At 39.9% G+C, this 19,293-nt stretch overlaps 1 protein-coding gene across 2 annotated transcripts in view; it reads left to right on the top strand.

Annotated features, from left to right (window-relative positions):
- Positions 1-7,809, top strand: part of Wdr92 (WD repeat domain 92) — a 30,411-nt gene extending 22,602 nt beyond the window's left edge. Inside the window, exons 5-8 of one of the 2 annotated variants that reach the window (XM_033764431.1) lie at positions 511-626; positions 1,595-1,729; positions 3,950-4,047; positions 6,634-7,809. In XM_033764431.1, the coding sequence (XP_033620322.1) occupies positions 511-626; positions 1,595-1,729; positions 3,950-4,047; positions 6,634-6,841 (557 nt within the window). In that variant the 3' untranslated portion in view covers positions 6,842-7,809. The remainder of the gene's footprint in view (positions 1-510; positions 627-1,594; positions 1,730-3,949; positions 4,048-6,633) is intronic. The other variant, XM_010609713.3, reaches the window with a different exon arrangement.
- Positions 7,810-19,293: the final 11,484 nt, after the last annotated feature.

Here is a 19,293-nt window from a genome sequence, read left to right as displayed (position 1 = left end):
TTGAACTCAGGCCCTTGGCGCTTGCAAGGCAGGTGGCAGAACCACTGAGACAGATCCCTGGCCCTAGCATTTTCTTTTAACTTAGAATCTGTCTAGTAAACACTATAGTGTACCCCTTGAATACAGAATTTCAGTGAGTGAACTTTTTTTTTTCCCCCGATACCTGGGTGCTGTACCAGTGAGCTATGTCCCCAGCCCTATTTAAATTTTATTTTGAGACAAAGTCTTCCTAAGTTGCCAGGCTGGCCTTGAGCTGGTGATCCCCCTGCCTCAGCCTCCTACGTAGCTGGGATTACAGGTATGCACCACTGAGCTCAGCTCAAATAAGCCTTTTTAAAAAATTAAGCACCAAATTAATAATCTTGATTTCCTATCAGGGTAGAATGGGATTGTACCTGATGTGGTTTTTAAAATTAGACTTGGCATAAGTTATACGTGAAGTTTCATTACATTTTTTAGAGCCTTCGGATTAGCATTTATAGGCCTAAACTATTGTATCTTGATTTCCAGGCAATGCTTATAATCAAGAAGAACGTGTCGTTTGTGCTGGCTATGATAATGGGGATATCAAACTGTTTGATCTCAGAAATATGTCATTGCGGTGGGAAACAAACATAAAAAATGGGGTAATGTACATTCTACAGCTGTTTAATCTCTCTGAGCAGGTTTTCCTTCACCTCAAACTACTGCAAAGTTTGAAAAGCACCTCTGGTAACCCATCTCAGTCAGCCATCTGCTAGTGCTTCTTAACATTTTTGGGTTCAAACACCTTTGAGGACTTCATGACAGTCATGTGTCTTTTCTTCAGAAGGTGAACACACACTGAAGATATGGTGTGTGATTCTGGGGAACCCCCAGTCCCAGAGGTCCTTTGGACCCTGTGGGCTATGCAGTGTGACAATAAAATGAGCCAGTAAGAGGCCTCTTTTCTGCTGATATCAGAAAGCCTTAAAGTAGCAGCAGCCTCTCCATGTGCTCTGGGATTATACACCTTTACTGAGGAACTTATTTCCCTCCTATTTTCTTTTTTTTTTTTGGTAACAGGGATTCAATTTGGGACCTTGCACTTGAGAGGCAGGCAGCAGAACCACTGAGCTAAATCCCCAGCCCTCCCTCCTATTTTCTAAAGGTGGCCTTGACTTAACTGTGTAAAATAATGTAAAGACTCACATCTTCGTTTTCTAGATACTTCCACTGAGCATGAGAAATGAAGATGGTTTTGTTGATCCTGTTAGCAGATATTTATTTATGCACTACTGGGAATTGAACTCAGGGCCTTCACACTGATCTGTATCCCCAGCCCTCTTTTAATTTTTTATTTTGAAACTGTCCTGCTGAGTTGCCCAGGCTGGCTCGAACGTGCAGTCCTCCTGCTCAGCTTCCCAAAGTGCTGGGATTACAGGCGTGCACCATCATGCCTGGCAAGGATTTTTCATTTAGAGTAAAAGTACTTAATGTATTGATTCAAAAGATAAAATGATTATTTAAGTGCCTTTACATGATCTTATCATTTTAAATCTGTTTTACCTAGTTTAAAAGAGCCTCCTGAATAATAACAATGAGCTTATCAATAACATATTTTCTGCATTTTCAGGTATGTAGCTTGGAGTTTGACAGAAAAGACATAAGTATGAATAAGTTAGTAGCTACGTCTTTGGAAGGAAAGTTTCATGTTTTTGACATGAGAACACAACATCCTACCAAAGGTTTTGCCTCTGTTTCAGAAAAGGTAAATATGAGGGAAATGTATTTCTATGCAGAGAAATGATAGCTTGTTTTAGACTAATAAATAGAATTAGTCACCAAGGTTCCTCCAGGTCTTTATGTGAAAAGAGCTATTTTTGTTCAATTCTTGTGGGATCTTGACAAGTTTTTTTTATGCAAAGAATACTTTCCCAAAGTTTTATCAATTTAGGTTCCTTGATTATGATAAAGATCTCAGTTAGCTGGGAATCTTATTTTGTGATTTAGGAACATCACAAGTAACCTAACTGATGTTAGGAATTAGATCAACAAAACCTAGCCTGATATTTTCCAATAAATATATAATGTTTTAAAAAATATAACCTAATTGCACACTTTCAGAATATATCAACATATCCATTATGTCATTTCATTTATTTTATTTTTATATTCTAGGTGGCTACGTTAAATGAAATTAAAAATTACTGATTAGGCATTCACAATATTTTATTGTTATAATATTTTGCCTTGCTTTTGCAGTAACTTAGAGGAAGACATGGTGTTCTGGCAATATAAAAATAGACGAAGAAAGGGTATTCTAGCATTATAAAATAGACGAAGGAAGCAAATTGCGGGGGAAATTCTGCTAAAGAAGAAGAAAATACCTCTAATAAAGGGATTACATAAAATTCATGCTGACACATCCTAGCACTTGCCAAGATATGGATTGGAAATGTGACTGAGCTTTCTTGATTATAAAACAAAAAACCAGTTATAGACTGGGAGCTTCCATGAGATTAAAATGTATATGTTCTTTATGAAATAAGAAATCATTACCTCTCCACCCTCCCCACTGTCAATTCTGTAGGATTTCTCAAACCTCTCTATTTGTCTCCTCCTATGGTTACAGTAATTATTATCGTCTATACCTTATTACTTCTGCTGGATGATCTCACTTCTTAACAAAGTAGCTACAAATTATAATTTGTTTTGCCTTTGTCATTTCAGAATATATTAAGTACCTATGCACAACAAACAACACTTGTTTTGTATACAGTTCACTAAATTGTTTTGTATACAATTCATAAAACATTCTTTATGTGCAAACAATAGTGTCCTCTTCAAAATTTGTTTCCTACTACTTAGTTAAGTCAGTAATTGCTGAGTCTGCCAAATAAATGTCTCTGGTATATTTTAAGAGGCTATGTTCTCCCTTATCGCCTTACTTTTTATGTTTTTCTCAACTCCTACAAAAAAAAAAAGTTTAAGCTACAAAACAAATGAAAACGTCTTGGTAGCTTGAACTTAATCTCTTGGGGACTCAGCAAATGTAAAATGTGTATTTTGAGATGTGTGCATTTATCTCGTAATTGGTGCTCTCAAAAGACCATTAAAAGCTGAAGTCAAGACTAATTACTCACTCAACTGTAAGGTGTAAAAGCAGGGCCTAGATGGAGTCAACCAGCTTCACTGCTTCTCCAAAGCAGAGGGAATTGTGTTCCCCTCTGCTCTCCCCCTCACCCCATCTTACTCCACAGGTCCCACACGGCCAAAAAGGCAGGCCAGGATGATTTACTGGCTGTTGCTGAGGTGCTAACAAACTGTTAACCTTCTTCCAGTTGCCATTTAAAAATCTTTGTGTTTAATATGACTGGGAAGAGCCTTATCTTGTTAAGACCATAAACACGATCTATAAATCCTTATGATTGGCATTTTGAAGACTGGACAAGTCAGGAGGCAATAAGTTGAAGTTAAGGCTCTCAGAGCTATTAAGTTAAAATGTATTCTATAAACTATAACTCTGTACTTTCCATCATTTTTACTGGGGATCTAAACCAGTTCTAAAAACTAAAACCTGTTTAAAAAATCAGTCTGTACTTTTTTTTTCCTTAGAAAGATGTATATATTTTTGTATTTTGAGAGTTTCCCCCTCTCAGAATGTACTAGAGAGATTTAAATCTATACAATCTATTTTAATAATTTCTGTGGTTCCATAAACTTAAATGGACTTTTTGATCTAATGTCTTTCTTGTTTGTTTTAATCCAGAAGAACTTTATCCTCTAAAGCAGTAGAGAAAAGTGATGCTTTTTCTAATTTCTGATGCTCTTCTATAAGTCTTTGTAACCATTATAAAGGGATATGCTAGAAACACCCTCAGTTCCTTTTCTGACAGCTAAAGTTATGGCATTGAGAATTCTGTGTAAGCTTCTCTTCCAGGGTACCACACAGCGTATAAACCAGTTGTGTGCCTTTCCTCCTGTTTAGGCTCATAAATCCACTGTGTGGCAAGTCCGACACTTGCCACAGAACAGAGAACTCTTTCTGACAGCTGGAGGTGCTGGCAGCCTTCATCTCTGGAAGTAGTAAGTCTTTCCCAGTGCACACTGCTCCTTTTTAGTTACTTGTGGGAGTAAAGTAGAATTACATTGAACTTTTTTGTCTTTCTCCTCCTTTGACTTAGTTCATTTTGATATGATTTTTAACTGTCATGGTGTTACGTAACTGTTGTTTTCTAAGCATGTTTTTAAAATATAGTTACTTTATACTTAATAAATATTGGCCTTCTTTTGACATATTAAATATAGTTTTTCGTTATAGTTGTGTCTTCTGTTTGTCAGGAGAGCACACAGTGAGTTTTTCCCATAGATTTGAAATCATAGATTTTGCTAGGTTTTAAGTATGTAAAATTTGACCTAAGACTTTTGTTACATACTGTTTTACACTCCATTAGAACACTGCCTCTAGAATGTAAGGAAAAGATTGGATTTCTTAGTTTTAGATCCTGATAATTCACTGGCCTAAATTGAGATTGTATTATTATGACTGAATCAAAAATCAGAGCCCCAGTCTTCTGATTGGTTTCCAAGAAGAACAAACACTACTGAGTTTGCTTTCTGCTTATGTGTAACCATGAGCTGTACTCTGTGAATCCCAGGGGCCCTCAGAGAACCAGTTTTATTTATAATCCACACATGGACACATTTGCAGGGAGAATTTTGTACCATAACGAATGTAGTTATATCAGTGAAGCTGGGTCTGTATATCATTAGAAGTTGAAAGTTTATTTCAATTTGAACTTTAATCCTTACTATGACAGATGACTAGTCTAATCTTTAAGTTGGTTTGAAGCTTTGCTGTCAAGTTTTCTATTAGCAAAAGAGAATTGCTTTAAGTAAAATGCTATTTAGCTTGATTCTCACTTGCCAGTCTTGCTTGATAGAAGGGCAATTAAGTTGTAAATGTTTACTGAGCACTTAAGAATTCCTAGGGGCTGGGGATTTAGCTCAGTGGCACCACTCCTGCCTCACAAGGTCCTGAGTTCATTTGATCCCCAGTACTGGGGAAAAAAAAAAAAAAAAAAAAAGAATTCCTAGAGGAATTCATCTATTTATTCAGAATTTACTTTTTGACTGAATGGCCACTGTCATGTTGTTGATTTTTTCTTCTTTTTTTGGAGTATTTGAAACACGAACTTTTAAAATTTTAAGAGATAACATGGAAAGTTTCAAACAAATGCTATCTTTTAAGTACTAAAATACTTAAAATGGAATACTACTCAGCCATAAAGAATGAGAAATTAGATTCATTCATAGGAAAATGGATACATATTGAGGATATACTCCTAAGTGAAATAAATACGTCACACAAGAAAAAACTGAATAATTTCTCTGGTGTGAAAAACAATAATAGCACATAAGATCCTAATGAGATAATTGACAATGTGAAATAGGAAGAAAATGTGAAATAGTGGGAAGGGTAGGGGAAAGCTAATAAGGGAAAAGAAAAATATGAGAAAATGAAAAATGGAAATAAAGTGTTTGTAAATGGGGAGAGGAGGGGGTAAAGGTAGAGCAGGGGTAAGGGGAAAAATAAGAACCAAGACCTGTCATGTAAAGGTACAGGATCCCAATAATGAATGTAACTGTACTGTATACCTAAAATGTACCAATAAACTCAATGAGAAAAAACAAATACTAAAAAACTGCATTGTTTGCCAAGAGGTGAAAAAAAATCTGTTTAAACCATTTATTCAAATTGGCGTGTTTTATTTCTTTTAATTAAAATAATTTGTAAGATCTGAGAGGCGGAGAGAATGGGTTTTCTAGTTATAGCTTCTTCATTTCTGCTCTGTGTCTGATCAGCTTCATGCTTTTTAAAGCTTGGCCTTTTTTAAAAAAAGTGTTTATGCACTAAAGGTAATGCTATATGATACCAAAAAGGCTCTGAAAAGCCTTTTGTGGATGAGTATTCCATTTTATTGGAACACATTTCCATAAGGCAGCCCCCACAACTAGACCAAATAATACTTAGTTATTAAGTAAACATTAGCTTTTCTTACTTTATCTTTTTCATCCTAAAAAAAATCAAATATTCTTGGAATTGCTTTTACCTTCATTGCAGCAGTGATGTTTAGGGTCAGAAATCCCTGCCTAGCAGGCCTTCCTAGGGAAATGACACAGGCAGTGTCCTAAGCCTGCATCTGTGTGATGGAGCACAGTGTCCCGACAGAGTGGGGTCTGCTCTCATCCTCAGTGTACTGAGATTGGCTTCTGTGAATGTTACCTTTGCCTTTGCACATGCTGTTTGCATTTTGTGTCCGGCAGTCCAAACCTAGAGAATTACAATCAAAGATTACTGAAAGTCCCAAGTCACTTTGTTGTTAAAGAATGCTGCGTCAACCTAGGACTTTGATATTAAAAGAGAAATACAGGCAAATGCTGATCAGAGATTAGAAGTTTTCAGTAGAGGTAACCTTTCTTATGAAATGTTTTGGGAATAGGGCTGAGTTTGAAATGCCATCTGTTTATTTGCATACAACTCCATATGGAAAAGATTCTTTATATATTAGTGCAAATAGTCAACTGAGAAAAAGTCATTGAAGTTTATGTATAAAAATAAAATGGTGAGTGCTGATCTTTCTCCTCTTACCACTTTGTTCTTGTTTTCAGTGAGTACCCTATTCAGAGGTCAAAGAAAGATCCCGAGGGAGTGGAGATGGGAGTTGCAGGTTCTGTCAGTCTTCTGCAGAATGTTACTCTGTCTACCCAGCCCATTTCAAGCTTGGACTGGAGTCCGGACAAAAGGGGGCTTTGCGTCTGTACTTCATTTGACCAGATGGTGAGAGTGCTGATTGTTACCAAACTCCAGACAATTTGACCTGAAGACTTTGGACTTGAAAATTTCCAGAGGGACACTTACAGAATTTAGGATATATTTTGGGGTCCTGTGACCTTCATTGAACGAAGTTAGATTTTGATGAACAAAGGCCCCAGACATAAACCTCGAGGCCAGTCTTTCTCCAGGTTATGTTTGGTGACCTGACTGGACATAGCCTGCTGCTGTGTATGATGAGACCATGTCTCTAGGACCAGCTGTTTTCCTCTACCCTCCATTTTAAATACAAAGTCAGGAGCCAGATGTAGTGGTGTAGACCTGTAGTTCCAGCTCTTCAGGAGACAGGATGGAGGATCCCACAAGTTTGAAAACAGGCTGGACAACTCAGTGAGACCCTGTATCAAAACGCATGCATACATACATATATACATACATACATACATACATATATACATACAATAAAATAAGCCAAAGTACATAGTTCTTGATATTTAAACATTTTAAATTTGTTCTCTATCCCCAGAGTTCCAAATTTTATCTTTACACTAATGTTGCATTTTAGTGTTTGTAATGTTGTGGTTGAAATCACTTCTTTTTATTTAGTTTGCCTTAGAAAAACTGTCAACCTTCATTAAAACATTTTGAGAGATTTCAGTGTAAGTTTCTGTTCAGATAATTATTTTATAAAGTACAAAAATGGCACTGTCAGACTGGATTTATGTAATTTTTAAGCGGTATAACTCAAAAAGAAATACCATGATTTAGAAAGAAATCTTTTGTACTTAAAATACAGGAGTTGGGCTGGGGATTTAGCCCAGTGGTTCTGCCACCTGCATCACTAGCACAAGGTCCTGAGTTCGATCCCTGGTCCCCCCCGCAAAAAAAAACCCAACTAAAATACAGGAGTTGAATTGGTGAAACGGTTGTTGACTGTAGTAAATGATGATGAGATGTAGAAGATTGTGGGATTTTGTAGCCTTATTTTTTTTTGTCTAACCTTAAAATATATTTTATAAATAAACTTATTTTTAAGTATGGAAACTTTGATTTTGTTAATTAACAGTTGTAATAAAGTGAACACCATCATTTCCTTTTTGCTTTATAGGTGCTGAAGAACCTCTTAGTTTCCCTTGTTTCTTTATTATGGCCTAAGCCTTGGCCGATGCCTTTAGCTGTGCTTTGGAGATCTCTACTCTTAGGCTTTCATTAAGTTTACTGTCCCTCACCTCCACTGAAGACGACTGAGCCACCTAAAACATCTGTAGTATATAAAACTTGTGTGATTTCAGGAGTTAATGGAGAGTCCATTTGTTTGAACTGTTAAGTGCAGAAAATTAATTTTTAGTTCCCAGTGGAACCTTTATCACTTAATGTTTATCTCAATTTTTGTGTGTGTATGTACTTAGGATGGAACTCTAGACCTCATGTATGCTAAGCACATAACCTCTGAGCTACACCTCCAGCCCCTGGATGTTTTTAGAAATATGTTTATATGGGTTTTTTTTGTTGTTTTTTTGTTACTGGGGATTGAACTCGGGTCCTTGTGCTTGCAAGGCAGGCCACTGAACCAATGAGCTAAATCCCCGGCGAAATATGTTTAGATGTAACTTTTTTATCATGATTTTTTCATCATCATTTCATTGTTTTATTCTCTTTTTTTTTTTTTTTTTTTTTTTTTTCTTTTTTCTTTCTGCTGTACTGGGAATCAAACCCCGGGCCTTCACACTAAGCTATATCCCCAGCCTTTTATTTTTTTATGTTGAGACAGAGTCTTGCTAAGTCTAGATTTGCCCAGTCTGGGGTCAAACTTGCAGTCTTCCTGGTTCAGCCTCCCAGAGTGCTGGGATTGCAGGTGTGTGCCACCCTACCTGGCTGTTGTATGCTCTTCAAAAAGAAAATAGATACAAAATTAATTTTATATGGTATACCTCATATATCTTTATATTTGGAGTCTGATCCTAAATCACATTTAAAATTTTATCTTTTCGTTTTTTTCTTCTAAATCACCTTGGTTCATTTTTTCTTACACTGTTATCCTCTATATGTAAAAAGTATTGGTGATGAGGCATTTCTATTACTTCACTATGGGGGTTTCTTTCAGTGAATTAATGTGTATTCTGCAAGTTTTGGTGCACAGACAGGCTGTGACAATTGTCATGGCCACTGCTTGGCTGACCTTGATTATTTTGGTTGTTTCTTACTGTGTGACGAACCACTGCAGAACTTCTGTCTTATAACAACACTCATTTATGCTGCTTAGGGAGCTCTCCGGGGAGAGGACAGGGATCTCCGGGGAGGCTCATTTATGCTCCAGGCAGCGTTAGGCAGGCAGAGCCATTGGTTCGGCTTCCAAGATGGCTCTTCACGGGTCTTACAGGGTGGGGCTGGCTGGCAGCAGTACCTTGGTCAGCTCCAGGTGCCTCACTTCCTCAAGCATAGTGACTGGATTCCAAGGGTGAGCACCTTGGGAAAAGGCTGGGCAGAAGCTACCATGTGTCATTTTCCATGTCTCGGCTTTATAATGCACTTTGCACCATTTCGCTAAATATTATTTGAAGCAATTGAAACCCTCTCCATTTCTAAAGTTCAAGGAGAGAAGATGCCCTAGTCACTTTTTTGCCACTGAGAGTTAATACCTGACACCCACATTTTAAAGGAGGAAAGGTTTATTTTAGCCCACAGTGTAGAGGATTCAGTCCACAGTGGATTGGCTCCAAGGCAGGACAGCACAGCAGAGGGGCATTGAGGAGGAGATCGGCTCATGGCCTTACTGGAAGGAGAGAACATCAAGGGAGGAGCCTGGGAGGACAGAAACCCAGGCCACACCCCCAGTGACCCATCTCTTCTGACCAGACTCCACCTCCTAGCATCAAACCAGCTATATCTTCTCTATAATACAGTCACCTTCCAGAGGTCCTTCCTGTGGTTGCCTGCAACAGGCTTTAGGGGGACATCTAGATATAAACCGTAACATAGTGCATAAATTGTACTTGAAGTCTTGCTTCAATTCAGGACAGCATTTGAACCTTAAAGTGCTCTGACTATCTTTTGCAAATACAGTCTAGAATAGTGATGATGTGATGCCTCCCAATTCGTGCTTGTTAGAACTGATAAAGTACATTACTTGGAATGCTTCTCACCGTCTGGCTCCGCTCCCCATCCTTCCCTGCCCCTAATCTGTGGCATATATGACTAATCAATCACAACACTCACTTTTCCTGAGGCTTGCAAGCTATCACACTCTAGTAGGAGCCACTACCAACTACAGGCAGGTGAGGTAGGCCTTACGCCAAGTCTAGAGAACGCTTCAGGTTGGAGGTCAGCCAACTTCTCAGACTAGAAGTCAATAGACAGCCCCTTCACTCCTATCCTTGGCTTTGTGTTTTCATTATCCCAACAAACGATGAGGTTCTTCCGCATTAGACTGGATAAAGCAAAGTGCCACAGGAACCAAAATGTGTATGTCATGAGTGATGGGCTCGCTAGATACCAAACTGCTTAGGTTTGTTAGGTGCACACTTGCGTTCGTGTCAACTTGTCTGAAGCGCTGTATAGTGTTTCTGAAGGCTTCCTGTGAGTGGAATTAGACACTCAGGCTGCCAATAGAGAGGCTCCTAGGGTATTGTGTAGATTTTTAGTGCAAGTTTGTTTCCATTTGCCTGTAGCACTAATTTATAGCCTTTGCTATCTGTAGCTGTAAAATATTGTGGGTTCTTGGACCTTCTGGACAATTGCTGCTTTGTAAACAATTTTTTTACCCCTTTGTTCACTAAGCATCCCCCAAGTAAAGTATGTAAGCTTTGGATATAAAACTACCTTGTGCAACTTTATTACAATCTGCAGTCAGGAGGAATGGGCAGTTTAAATACAAGTGGGAAGTTGGCTTTTAGCTATGTTTTTTTTTTTAATTGAGATTATTGGTACATTTTAGGCATGCAGTACAGTTACATTCATTATTGGGATCTTGTACCTTTACATGACAGGTCTTGGTTCTCATTTTTTCTCCCTTGTCACTGTCCTCCCTTCACCCCCTCCTCCCCTCCTCATCTACAAACACTTTATTTCCATATTTTCATTGTCTCATATTTTTTTCTTTTCCCTTATTACCTTTCCTCTACCCTTCCCTTTTTCCCTACACCTTTAGCCCAGTTTTCTTCCTATTTCACATGGTCAATTATCTCATTAGGATCTTATGCACTATTACAGCTTTTCACACCAGAGAAATTATTCGGTATTTACACATGTGTGACTTACTTATTTCACTTAGGAGTATATCATCAATATGTATCCATTTTCCTGTGAATGAATCTATTTTCTCGTTCTTTATGGCTGGGTAATATTCCATTTTATAGAAAAACCACATCTTCTTTATCCAGTTTCCAACTGGTGGGCAAATGGGCTGTTTCCATGTTTTAGCTATTACAAACTGTGCCACTATAAACATAGGTGTACATATATCACTGTGGTATGATTCTTTTAATTCTTTTGGAAAGATACCCAGCAGAGAGATGGCTGGGTCAAAAGTAACCTCTAGTCCCAGCTCTTTGAGGTATCTCCATATTGATTTCCATAGTGGTTGCACCAGTCCGCACTCCCACCAACAATGGAGAAGGGTTCCTTTCTCCCCACAACCCCACCAACATTTGTTATTGGTTGATTTCTTGATAGCAGCCATTCTTTGTGGGGTGAGGTGGAATCTCAGTGTTGTTTTCATCTGCATCTCTCAAATGACCAGTGATGTGGAACATTTTTTCATATATTTACTTGCTGCTTTTATTTCTTTGTCTGATAAATGTCTGTTCATTTCAGAGGCCAGTTTTTGAATCGGGTCTTTATATTTGGGGAGGGGATGATTGTTTTGAGTTCTTTATATATTCTAGATAGTAGTCCTTTGAGGAGCAGCTTGTAAAAATTTTTTCCCACATTGTAGGTTGTCTCTTAGTGATGGTTTCTTTTGCAGTGCAGAAGCTTTTTAATAAGATGAGATCCCAGTTGTTGATTCTTTCTGCTAGTTCCCGTGCTACTGAGGATTTGTTCATAAAGTCTTTTCCTGTGCCAGTGTCTTCAAGAGTTCTGCCTAACTTATCTTTCAGCAAGTTTAGGGTTTCTGTTTTAATATTTAGATCTTTAATCCACTTGGATTTAATTTAGTGCATGGTGAAAGATAAGGGTCTAGTTTTAATCTCTGGCAGGTTGAGATCCAGTTTTTCTGACACCATTTATTAAAGAGGCTAACTTTCCTTCAGTGGGGACAGTCAGCTCCTTTGTCAAAATGAGGTAGCTGAGTATATTTGGAGTTGTTTTTGTGTCTTCCAATCTGTTCCACTGATCCTTAGGTCTCTTTGCCAGTACCATTATGTTTTTATCACAGTGTCTTTGTAGTATAGTTGCAAATTGGGAATTGTTATACCCATTGCCATGTCTCTGTTGCCTAGGATGGCTTTTGCTATTCTAGGTCTCTTATGGTTCCAAATGAATTTTTGGATTCATTTTTCTAGCTCTGTGAAATATACTGTTGGAATTTCAATTGGGATTGCATTGAATCTGTATAGCAGTTTTGGTAGTGTGGCCATTTTCACTATGTTAATTCTTCCTACCCAGGAGCAGTGGATATCTTTCCAATTTCTTATATCCTCTTCGGTCTTTTTTCATAGTGCTGTAGTTTTCAGTGTAGAGGTCTTTTGCTTCTTTTGTTAGATCAATTCCTAGATGCTTCATTTTTTTGGGTGCTATTGTGAAAGGAATTGTTTCCCTAATTTCTCTCTCAGTGAGTCTGTTATTTGTGTACAAGAAGGCTATTGATTTTTGGGTGTTGACCTTATATCCAGCTACTCTGCTAAAAGTGTCGATTAAGTCTAGGAGTCTTTTGGTGGAGGTTTTTGGGTCTTCAATGTAGAGTATCATATCGTCAGCAAATGATGACAGTTTAACTTCTATCTTTATTGCTTTAATTTCTTTCTCTTGTTTAATTGCTATGGCTAATGATTTCAGAACTATATCAAAGAAGAGTGGTGATAGTGGGCATCCTTGTTCCTGATTTTAATGTAAAGGTTTTCAGTTTTTGGCCATTTAATATGATGTTGGCTGTTGGTTTTTCATAGATAGCTTTTGTTGAGATATAGACCATCTATTCCAATTTTTTGCAGAGTTTTTATCATGAATGGGTGTTCTTAGCTATGTTTTAAAGAGACTGCTTGGTTATTTTCACCCACGAAGGCCCAAACCTGGTTATCTAGCTACCCTTATTGTGTGGTACAACCCTGCCCCATTATTCTTGATGGGGTCCAACTGCTCAGAACTCTCTCCTCAAGTACTCCATACCCAGCAGTCCCAGTAAGATGGGGGGTATACCGGGCGTGGTGGTGCATGCTTGTAATCCCAGCAATCTGGGAGGCTGAGGCAAGGATATTGCAAATTCAACACCAAAGCGGGCAGTTTAGCAATTTATTGAGACCCTGTCTCAAGATTATAAATAGATGAGTAAATAAAGGGTTGGGGATGTATCTCCCTGTGAAAGCTCTGGGTTCAGTCTCCAATACTGTACCCCCACCCCAGCACCCAGTGCCCCCGAATGCTGTGAGAAGTGACAAGAAATTATTCGACCATTGCACATTGCCTGCTCCATCTTCCATGCAGGTCTAGGGTGAACAGGTGGCAACCTGAAAACTTTGATCTGGGCTCTGTGAATCTGTGCCCCTGGGTAGGGTTCTAGGGGAACAGAAACTGCTCTGTTCCACCCCAGAACGAGAGAAGCGACATGAGCTAGGGAAACCCAGAGGGAGCAGAGGCAGCCTGTCCTCGTCTGCCAGGGCCACAAGTGCAGCAGCGTCTACAGCTTTTGTGTATTTTGCATCAAACATCAAGCATGAATGAAGCCACAGGATTTTGACTTTGTTTCCTTAAATTATAAAGAGAGATTTAGAATAAACACAATTTTTGCTCTAAGGGGAAACCTAGAACTAGCTACAGCTATGGCTGTGGCCAAATACAGCTGTCTTTACACGGGCAGTAGAGCTGGAGAAATTTCCATGAAAGATTCTTTAACAACTGAACTTGGCGCGTGGCATCCTGAGCAACTCCAGTCTTAAGACAGCTTAAAACCAGACCACTCAGCTGTGCCTTCAGACAACATTCTGTAAATGCTGGTGAGTGATCAAAAGAGGAAATAATGACAAAACGAATGATTAGAAAACACTAAAGTGTGTCTTATCTCTGGCCTGTTCTCTGAAGTTATCTCTTGATTAGGATTAATTTCAGCTGCAATTGAAAACCACCAAAACTAGACATATTTGTCTTGTCAAAACCTAGAATTTCTGTGCAGTGGTTCAGGCTGCTGTAGTGGCTCTACAATGGCCAGGGGCTTAGTTCCAGAAGGAGCCAGGATGCATGATTTCACCGTGTCTATTTCAGTTCATTCTCGATGTGGTGGCTCCAGCACCAGTCACCACACCTATATTTCAGCCATCAAGAAAGTAAGGAAAGTAAGAAAAAGGACACCTGGCTGCTGTAAAGAACGCTGCTTCTCTTTTCTTACTGGTAAATCATTTGATCACATGGTCTTATATTTATAACTAGACTAAGAACAGCAGACTATTCATGTAGTGATACAGTCAGCAAACATCCAGTGGTTTTGGTACTGAGGAGATGGGGAAGTGGATATTAGAACCATAAATGGACTCTGCCACAGTGGGCCAGGCAGTGGCACATAAAGTCTTCCTGGCTAAATATTAGAGTGTGGTCAATTCATGGGTCTCAGGCTGGACTCTAGAAGTGGCAGCAACACTCCCCGCAGAGCCTCTCCACCAGCTGGTGTAGACCAGACACGTGGGAATCACTTTCAATACCAGTTATGTACGCGGAGTGGAAGAAAATAGGAAAGGAAAATGCCCCCTAAAAACTTGATCTTCTGTTCTGAATTTCTTTTTTTGGAAATTTATTTTTACTTCTAAGTTTTTGCCCATCCTAAGTTTTTTTTTCAATTTTGAGATAGGCCAAAGATGCATGGCAAACAGGAAAGGACCACCTGTCCTCAGGTATTTCCTAAACTCATGAAAGGAACTGGAAACGTGAACAGTACACTTCTGACCTTCCTAGAATCTCTTCTGTTGATGATTTTGTATTGAAGCAGGAAAAAGAATTATTTTCTGTGAATGTCTCAGGACTGTCCAACACAGAAAATAATTTAATCTTTTTTCTACTGGGAACAACCAGAAAACACCTGGCAAATACTGAGGGTTCAGGAGACTTGAGACTCAATTACGCAGAAGCCCTCTCAGATCTGCCTCTGGAGACCTCCGCTGCCTTTTTCTCTCATGGGAGGGCCAGGCTCTGCCCCAGCGCCAAGCTCAGAATCCCAAGCCTTTGCTGTAATCGTAGACCCGGGGGTGCTCTGCCGCCTTGTGGGATATGCGGGTATTGCGAGTCTTTCACAGGGGTGGAGGGGATGGATTTATGGCTTTCAAAACCAACTGGGAAAAGCTGCAATATTTAATTCCCAGGAGGCCCACAAGTCAAATTGGACGCTGAGAGATATATTATCTTATAGAAATTATAGAAAATTATTCCCAAAATGTGTGTATTGAAAAACATTTTGGATAACACTGCATAGTATGGCTATGCTTGCTTTTACACAGTGGGTGGAAAGATTTGCCAAAAGTTGTTTCATTGCTTTAGTGTCGATTCATTGTTATTTTTAGTACCATGAGAGTCTCCTTCCTAGAGAAATATTTGGATTTTTATAAAGTGAGGAATAAAATAATTTAATAAAATAAAGTAAATAGTACATGTCTTCATCTTCCACCACCAATTTATTCTGTAAATTCGGATTTTAATGAAATATTCTCAGAGCAGAGATTTCTTAATTCCATCACTTACCTTCCTGCAAGTACCCTAGCATTTCTCCTCACCTTGATCCCGATTTACTAGGGATCCCGTTTTCAAAATCCAATTCTGTACCACCAAGCTAGTAAGTAGGAGCCCTCTGCCTGTCCCACATGGATGCAACTCAGAATAGAAAACGTGCTGGAAGGAGATTCGCGGTGCTCCCTCACATGGGAGGCTGAGGACACCCTTTCTGGTCCTCAGCTTCAGTCTTTGTTCTTTATCACACCCCAGCCTTTCATAGCCAATTGGACTGAGCTTCATTAAGACAGATCCAGCCTTAAGTTTTCTGACCCCTGAGTCCACGGCTTTCCCCCTGCACCTCCCTGTGGAAGACAGGGCACCTCTCAATTTAACCAGCCAGAAACTGAGAACAGGTGCACAAACTACACACACTTCAGAGCTAATAAGGGCGAGCAAATAACACCAAGGCGGAATGGGAGCAGACTTCTGGCTCTCAGCACCCTGTAGATGAAGACACACTTGATCTAGGCTGCACACACCCCTTATCTGGTGAAAGACAACAGGTGCACTCAGAGGGAGTCTGTGCTTGCAGTCTGCTCATTTGAAACCCTACTGAGTACTGGCCTGGCTCCCATGCAGTTTGAACCAGGGCTCAGTAACAATGGAGCAGAAGGAAACCCTGTGATTACTCAGCCAGGGGAGGCCTAGTCCTTTCAGAGATCACAGGCTAAAAAGCCCTAAAAGACAGACACAGAAGTGAGCAGGGGAGCCATGGTAGACACAGTTACCCCTAATCCAGTAAATAACATCAGGACTTGCTCTGGACTTTCCAAATCTGCTCAGTAAAATTTCTTTAGATAAGAAAAATGACAGGAGCCTCATTCTCTTTCCTACTATTAAGGTTGAAGTTCAAAGTACCATCAAAGATAAACATAGAAGAAAGGCCAGTGGTGTGTCTCTAGAGAGACTTGGTTGAGCTCACATTCATAGTGAGAGTGCTGTAGTTTGGATGGAGCTCCCAAAGGCTCATGGGTTAAAGGCTTGGTTCCCAGGGTAGCAAGACTGGGACGTGCTGTGGATGTTTAAGAGGCAGGGCCTCATGCTAGGCCCTTTGGTCACTGGGGCTGTGGCCTCAGGAGGGACTGCAGTAGCCCAGTCTCTTCTCCTCTTTGCTTCCTAGCTTAAAATATGAGCCATTTGCTCTGTCAAGTGCTCCCGCCATCTTGTGCCATCACTAAAGTCCCAAGCCAACAGAGCTACCCAATTGTGGACTCTCAGCTCTCCAGAACTTGAGGCAAATTATACTTTATTTTGTTTCATAAGTGGCTTGTGTTGAATATTTCATTATAATGATGGAAAGCTGACCAATACTGATAATTGACAGCCATGGTACTAAAAGCTGCTAATATTTGTTGAGCACATATTATGTGTCAGGCATTAGTTACTAAGTGTTTCTTGCATTTACTTTTGAATTCTCATTATACAATTTTGAGGTAAATAATATTGTTGACACTTCCATCAAGGAAATAGATTTCAAGAGGTTAAGAAATTTCCCCAAGGTCCCATAACTGGTAAATAGGAGCTCTAGGAGTAGAATTATGATTTGTCCAACTCTAGAATCCAAACCCTTTTTTTATTAGTGTATGTTTACAATACTGATAATTACATCCATCCTGAGGAAATGGTACATATACATATCGAGTTTTAATCAGTTCTCACTTTCCCTTCCCCTCTCTGCCCACCTATCTTCCATCATCCTCGGGCACCCTGGAACCCAAACCCTAAACCCCGTGGTGATCGTTATGTGCAGGTGGGGAGTGGTAGGTGCACCCGCCCCCATCAGTTTCACTGCCTTGGCTTAAGGGATGTAAATCCTATTACAAATGTTATTACTGTTAATGTTGCTGCTGGGAGGATTCTGGTGAGAGCAGGGAGACAGCACAGGAGCAGTGAAAGGGGAGGAAGGACAGAGTGCCCAGCACGCCCCTCCCAACAGCCCTTGTGCTGTCTCCGCAGCAGGTTGTCTCCTGTGCCCATGAAACCTTCCTTCCTCAGTAACAGGAGCACATAATTAGGACTACATTTGCCATCGCCCCTTTTATCTGGGTGTGACTAACATGGCCTGTGAGGATGGGCTTCCGGTGAGTGGAGGACTGAGAGCCGGCAAAGCGTGGTGTTGATGATCTGGGGACCCTGGCCCCCCAGACTGTGTACTGCTTCCCCTTGAGATGCACACAAACTTGGTTCATGTCTAAGCTACCAATAGCTGAGAGCTTTTCTTGTGTGTATGGGTTCCTGATCCTCGATTATTTTGTTTTTTTCTTTTTATGGGGGGGGGAAATTTGCTCAGAAAGAGCGAGCAACTTTATCCAAAGACATACTGGTATCCACTGGGCATTGGTTCAAGACCCCAGTCACAATCTATAGATGCTTGAGTTCCTTATATAAAATGGTGTTGTATTTGCACATAACCTATAAAACGCTCCAAAATTCTTTAAAGCATCTTTAGATTACTAGTAACACCCAACAAAATATACACACTATATAAATAGTTGTACTGTATTATTTAGGGAATAAAGACAAGCAAAAAGCCTGTACATGTTCAGTACTCTTCCTTCCCCTCTGAATGTTTACTATTTGCAGTTGGTTGAATCTGCAGATGCGAAATCCATGGATATGGATGTCTGACTGCACTACCTGGCAGAATTCATATTTGAATCTCTCTGTTTGATCTCAGACTTCTTTATCTTTGCAGCTGTACAATCTATGCTAGCAAAAGTAACAGGAACATGCACGTAATTAGTGCTTTATGATTTGGAAATACTTTCGCTTACCTTATGCAGTGTGTATGGTTTGGGATTTTTGTGGGCCTGCAAAGAACAGCAATGGACTCCAGATAACTTATGGTGAAGACAAATCTCTTTGGAGGATGGGTGCTAATGTGTCGATCAAAGTTCAACCAGAGACACAGATCCACTAAGGAAGCAAAGCACTAGGAGTTTATTACAGGATGTGGTCTTTTGTGGGAGGGGGAGAAGCAGTCTCTGCAAGGCTCTCTTCATCAGGCTGATATTACAGCTTGCTGTCCACAGGGCAGACAGGAAGGGGAGTCAGATGTAAAGTGGAGCTGAGCAAGAACAAGTGGGGATCCACCAGCTGGAGACCAGGAGGATGGACTGAAACAGTTGTATGGCTTTGGTGGTGTGGTATCCTTCATTGGGTTCCTTCATCACAGCGCTAAACACACACACTGGGCTCAGAAGTCAAGAGAGGCTAACAAAGGATGCTGGGAAAGGTTAGAACCAATGCAAGCCTGGCCATGGTCTCTGTTGACATGAGGCAGTAGATAAATGACTTGTGTGAGCTCCAAAAAGGCTGTGACTTCACATCCACCCTCTACATCTCCTAGAATCTTTCATACCAGTTGGTTGCATACAGGGAAGGGACTCCTGGGACAGGCAGTTCAGTTTGGCTTATTAAAAAGCCACCTCAGGGGATGGAGACGCAGCTCAGTGGTAGTGTGTGTGATGGCCTAGATTTGATCCCCAGCAACAGAAAAATAAAACAAAACAATAACAACAGAAACAGCAAACCCAGCCAACTCAGGTAGCTTGTGTAATTGAGGTAAAGCTCAAGAATCAGGTCTTCGA

Source organism: Fukomys damarensis, unplaced genomic scaffold (assembly GCF_012274545.1).
Source record: "Fukomys damarensis isolate Sample0158 unplaced genomic scaffold, DMR_v1.0_HiC HiC_scaffold_2, whole genome shotgun sequence".
In the NCBI taxonomy this organism is placed as follows: domain Eukaryota; kingdom Metazoa; phylum Chordata; class Mammalia; order Rodentia; family Bathyergidae; genus Fukomys; species Fukomys damarensis.
The sequence above is the reverse complement of the archived record's forward strand: the minus strand, read 5'-3'. Positions and strand labels throughout refer to the sequence as shown.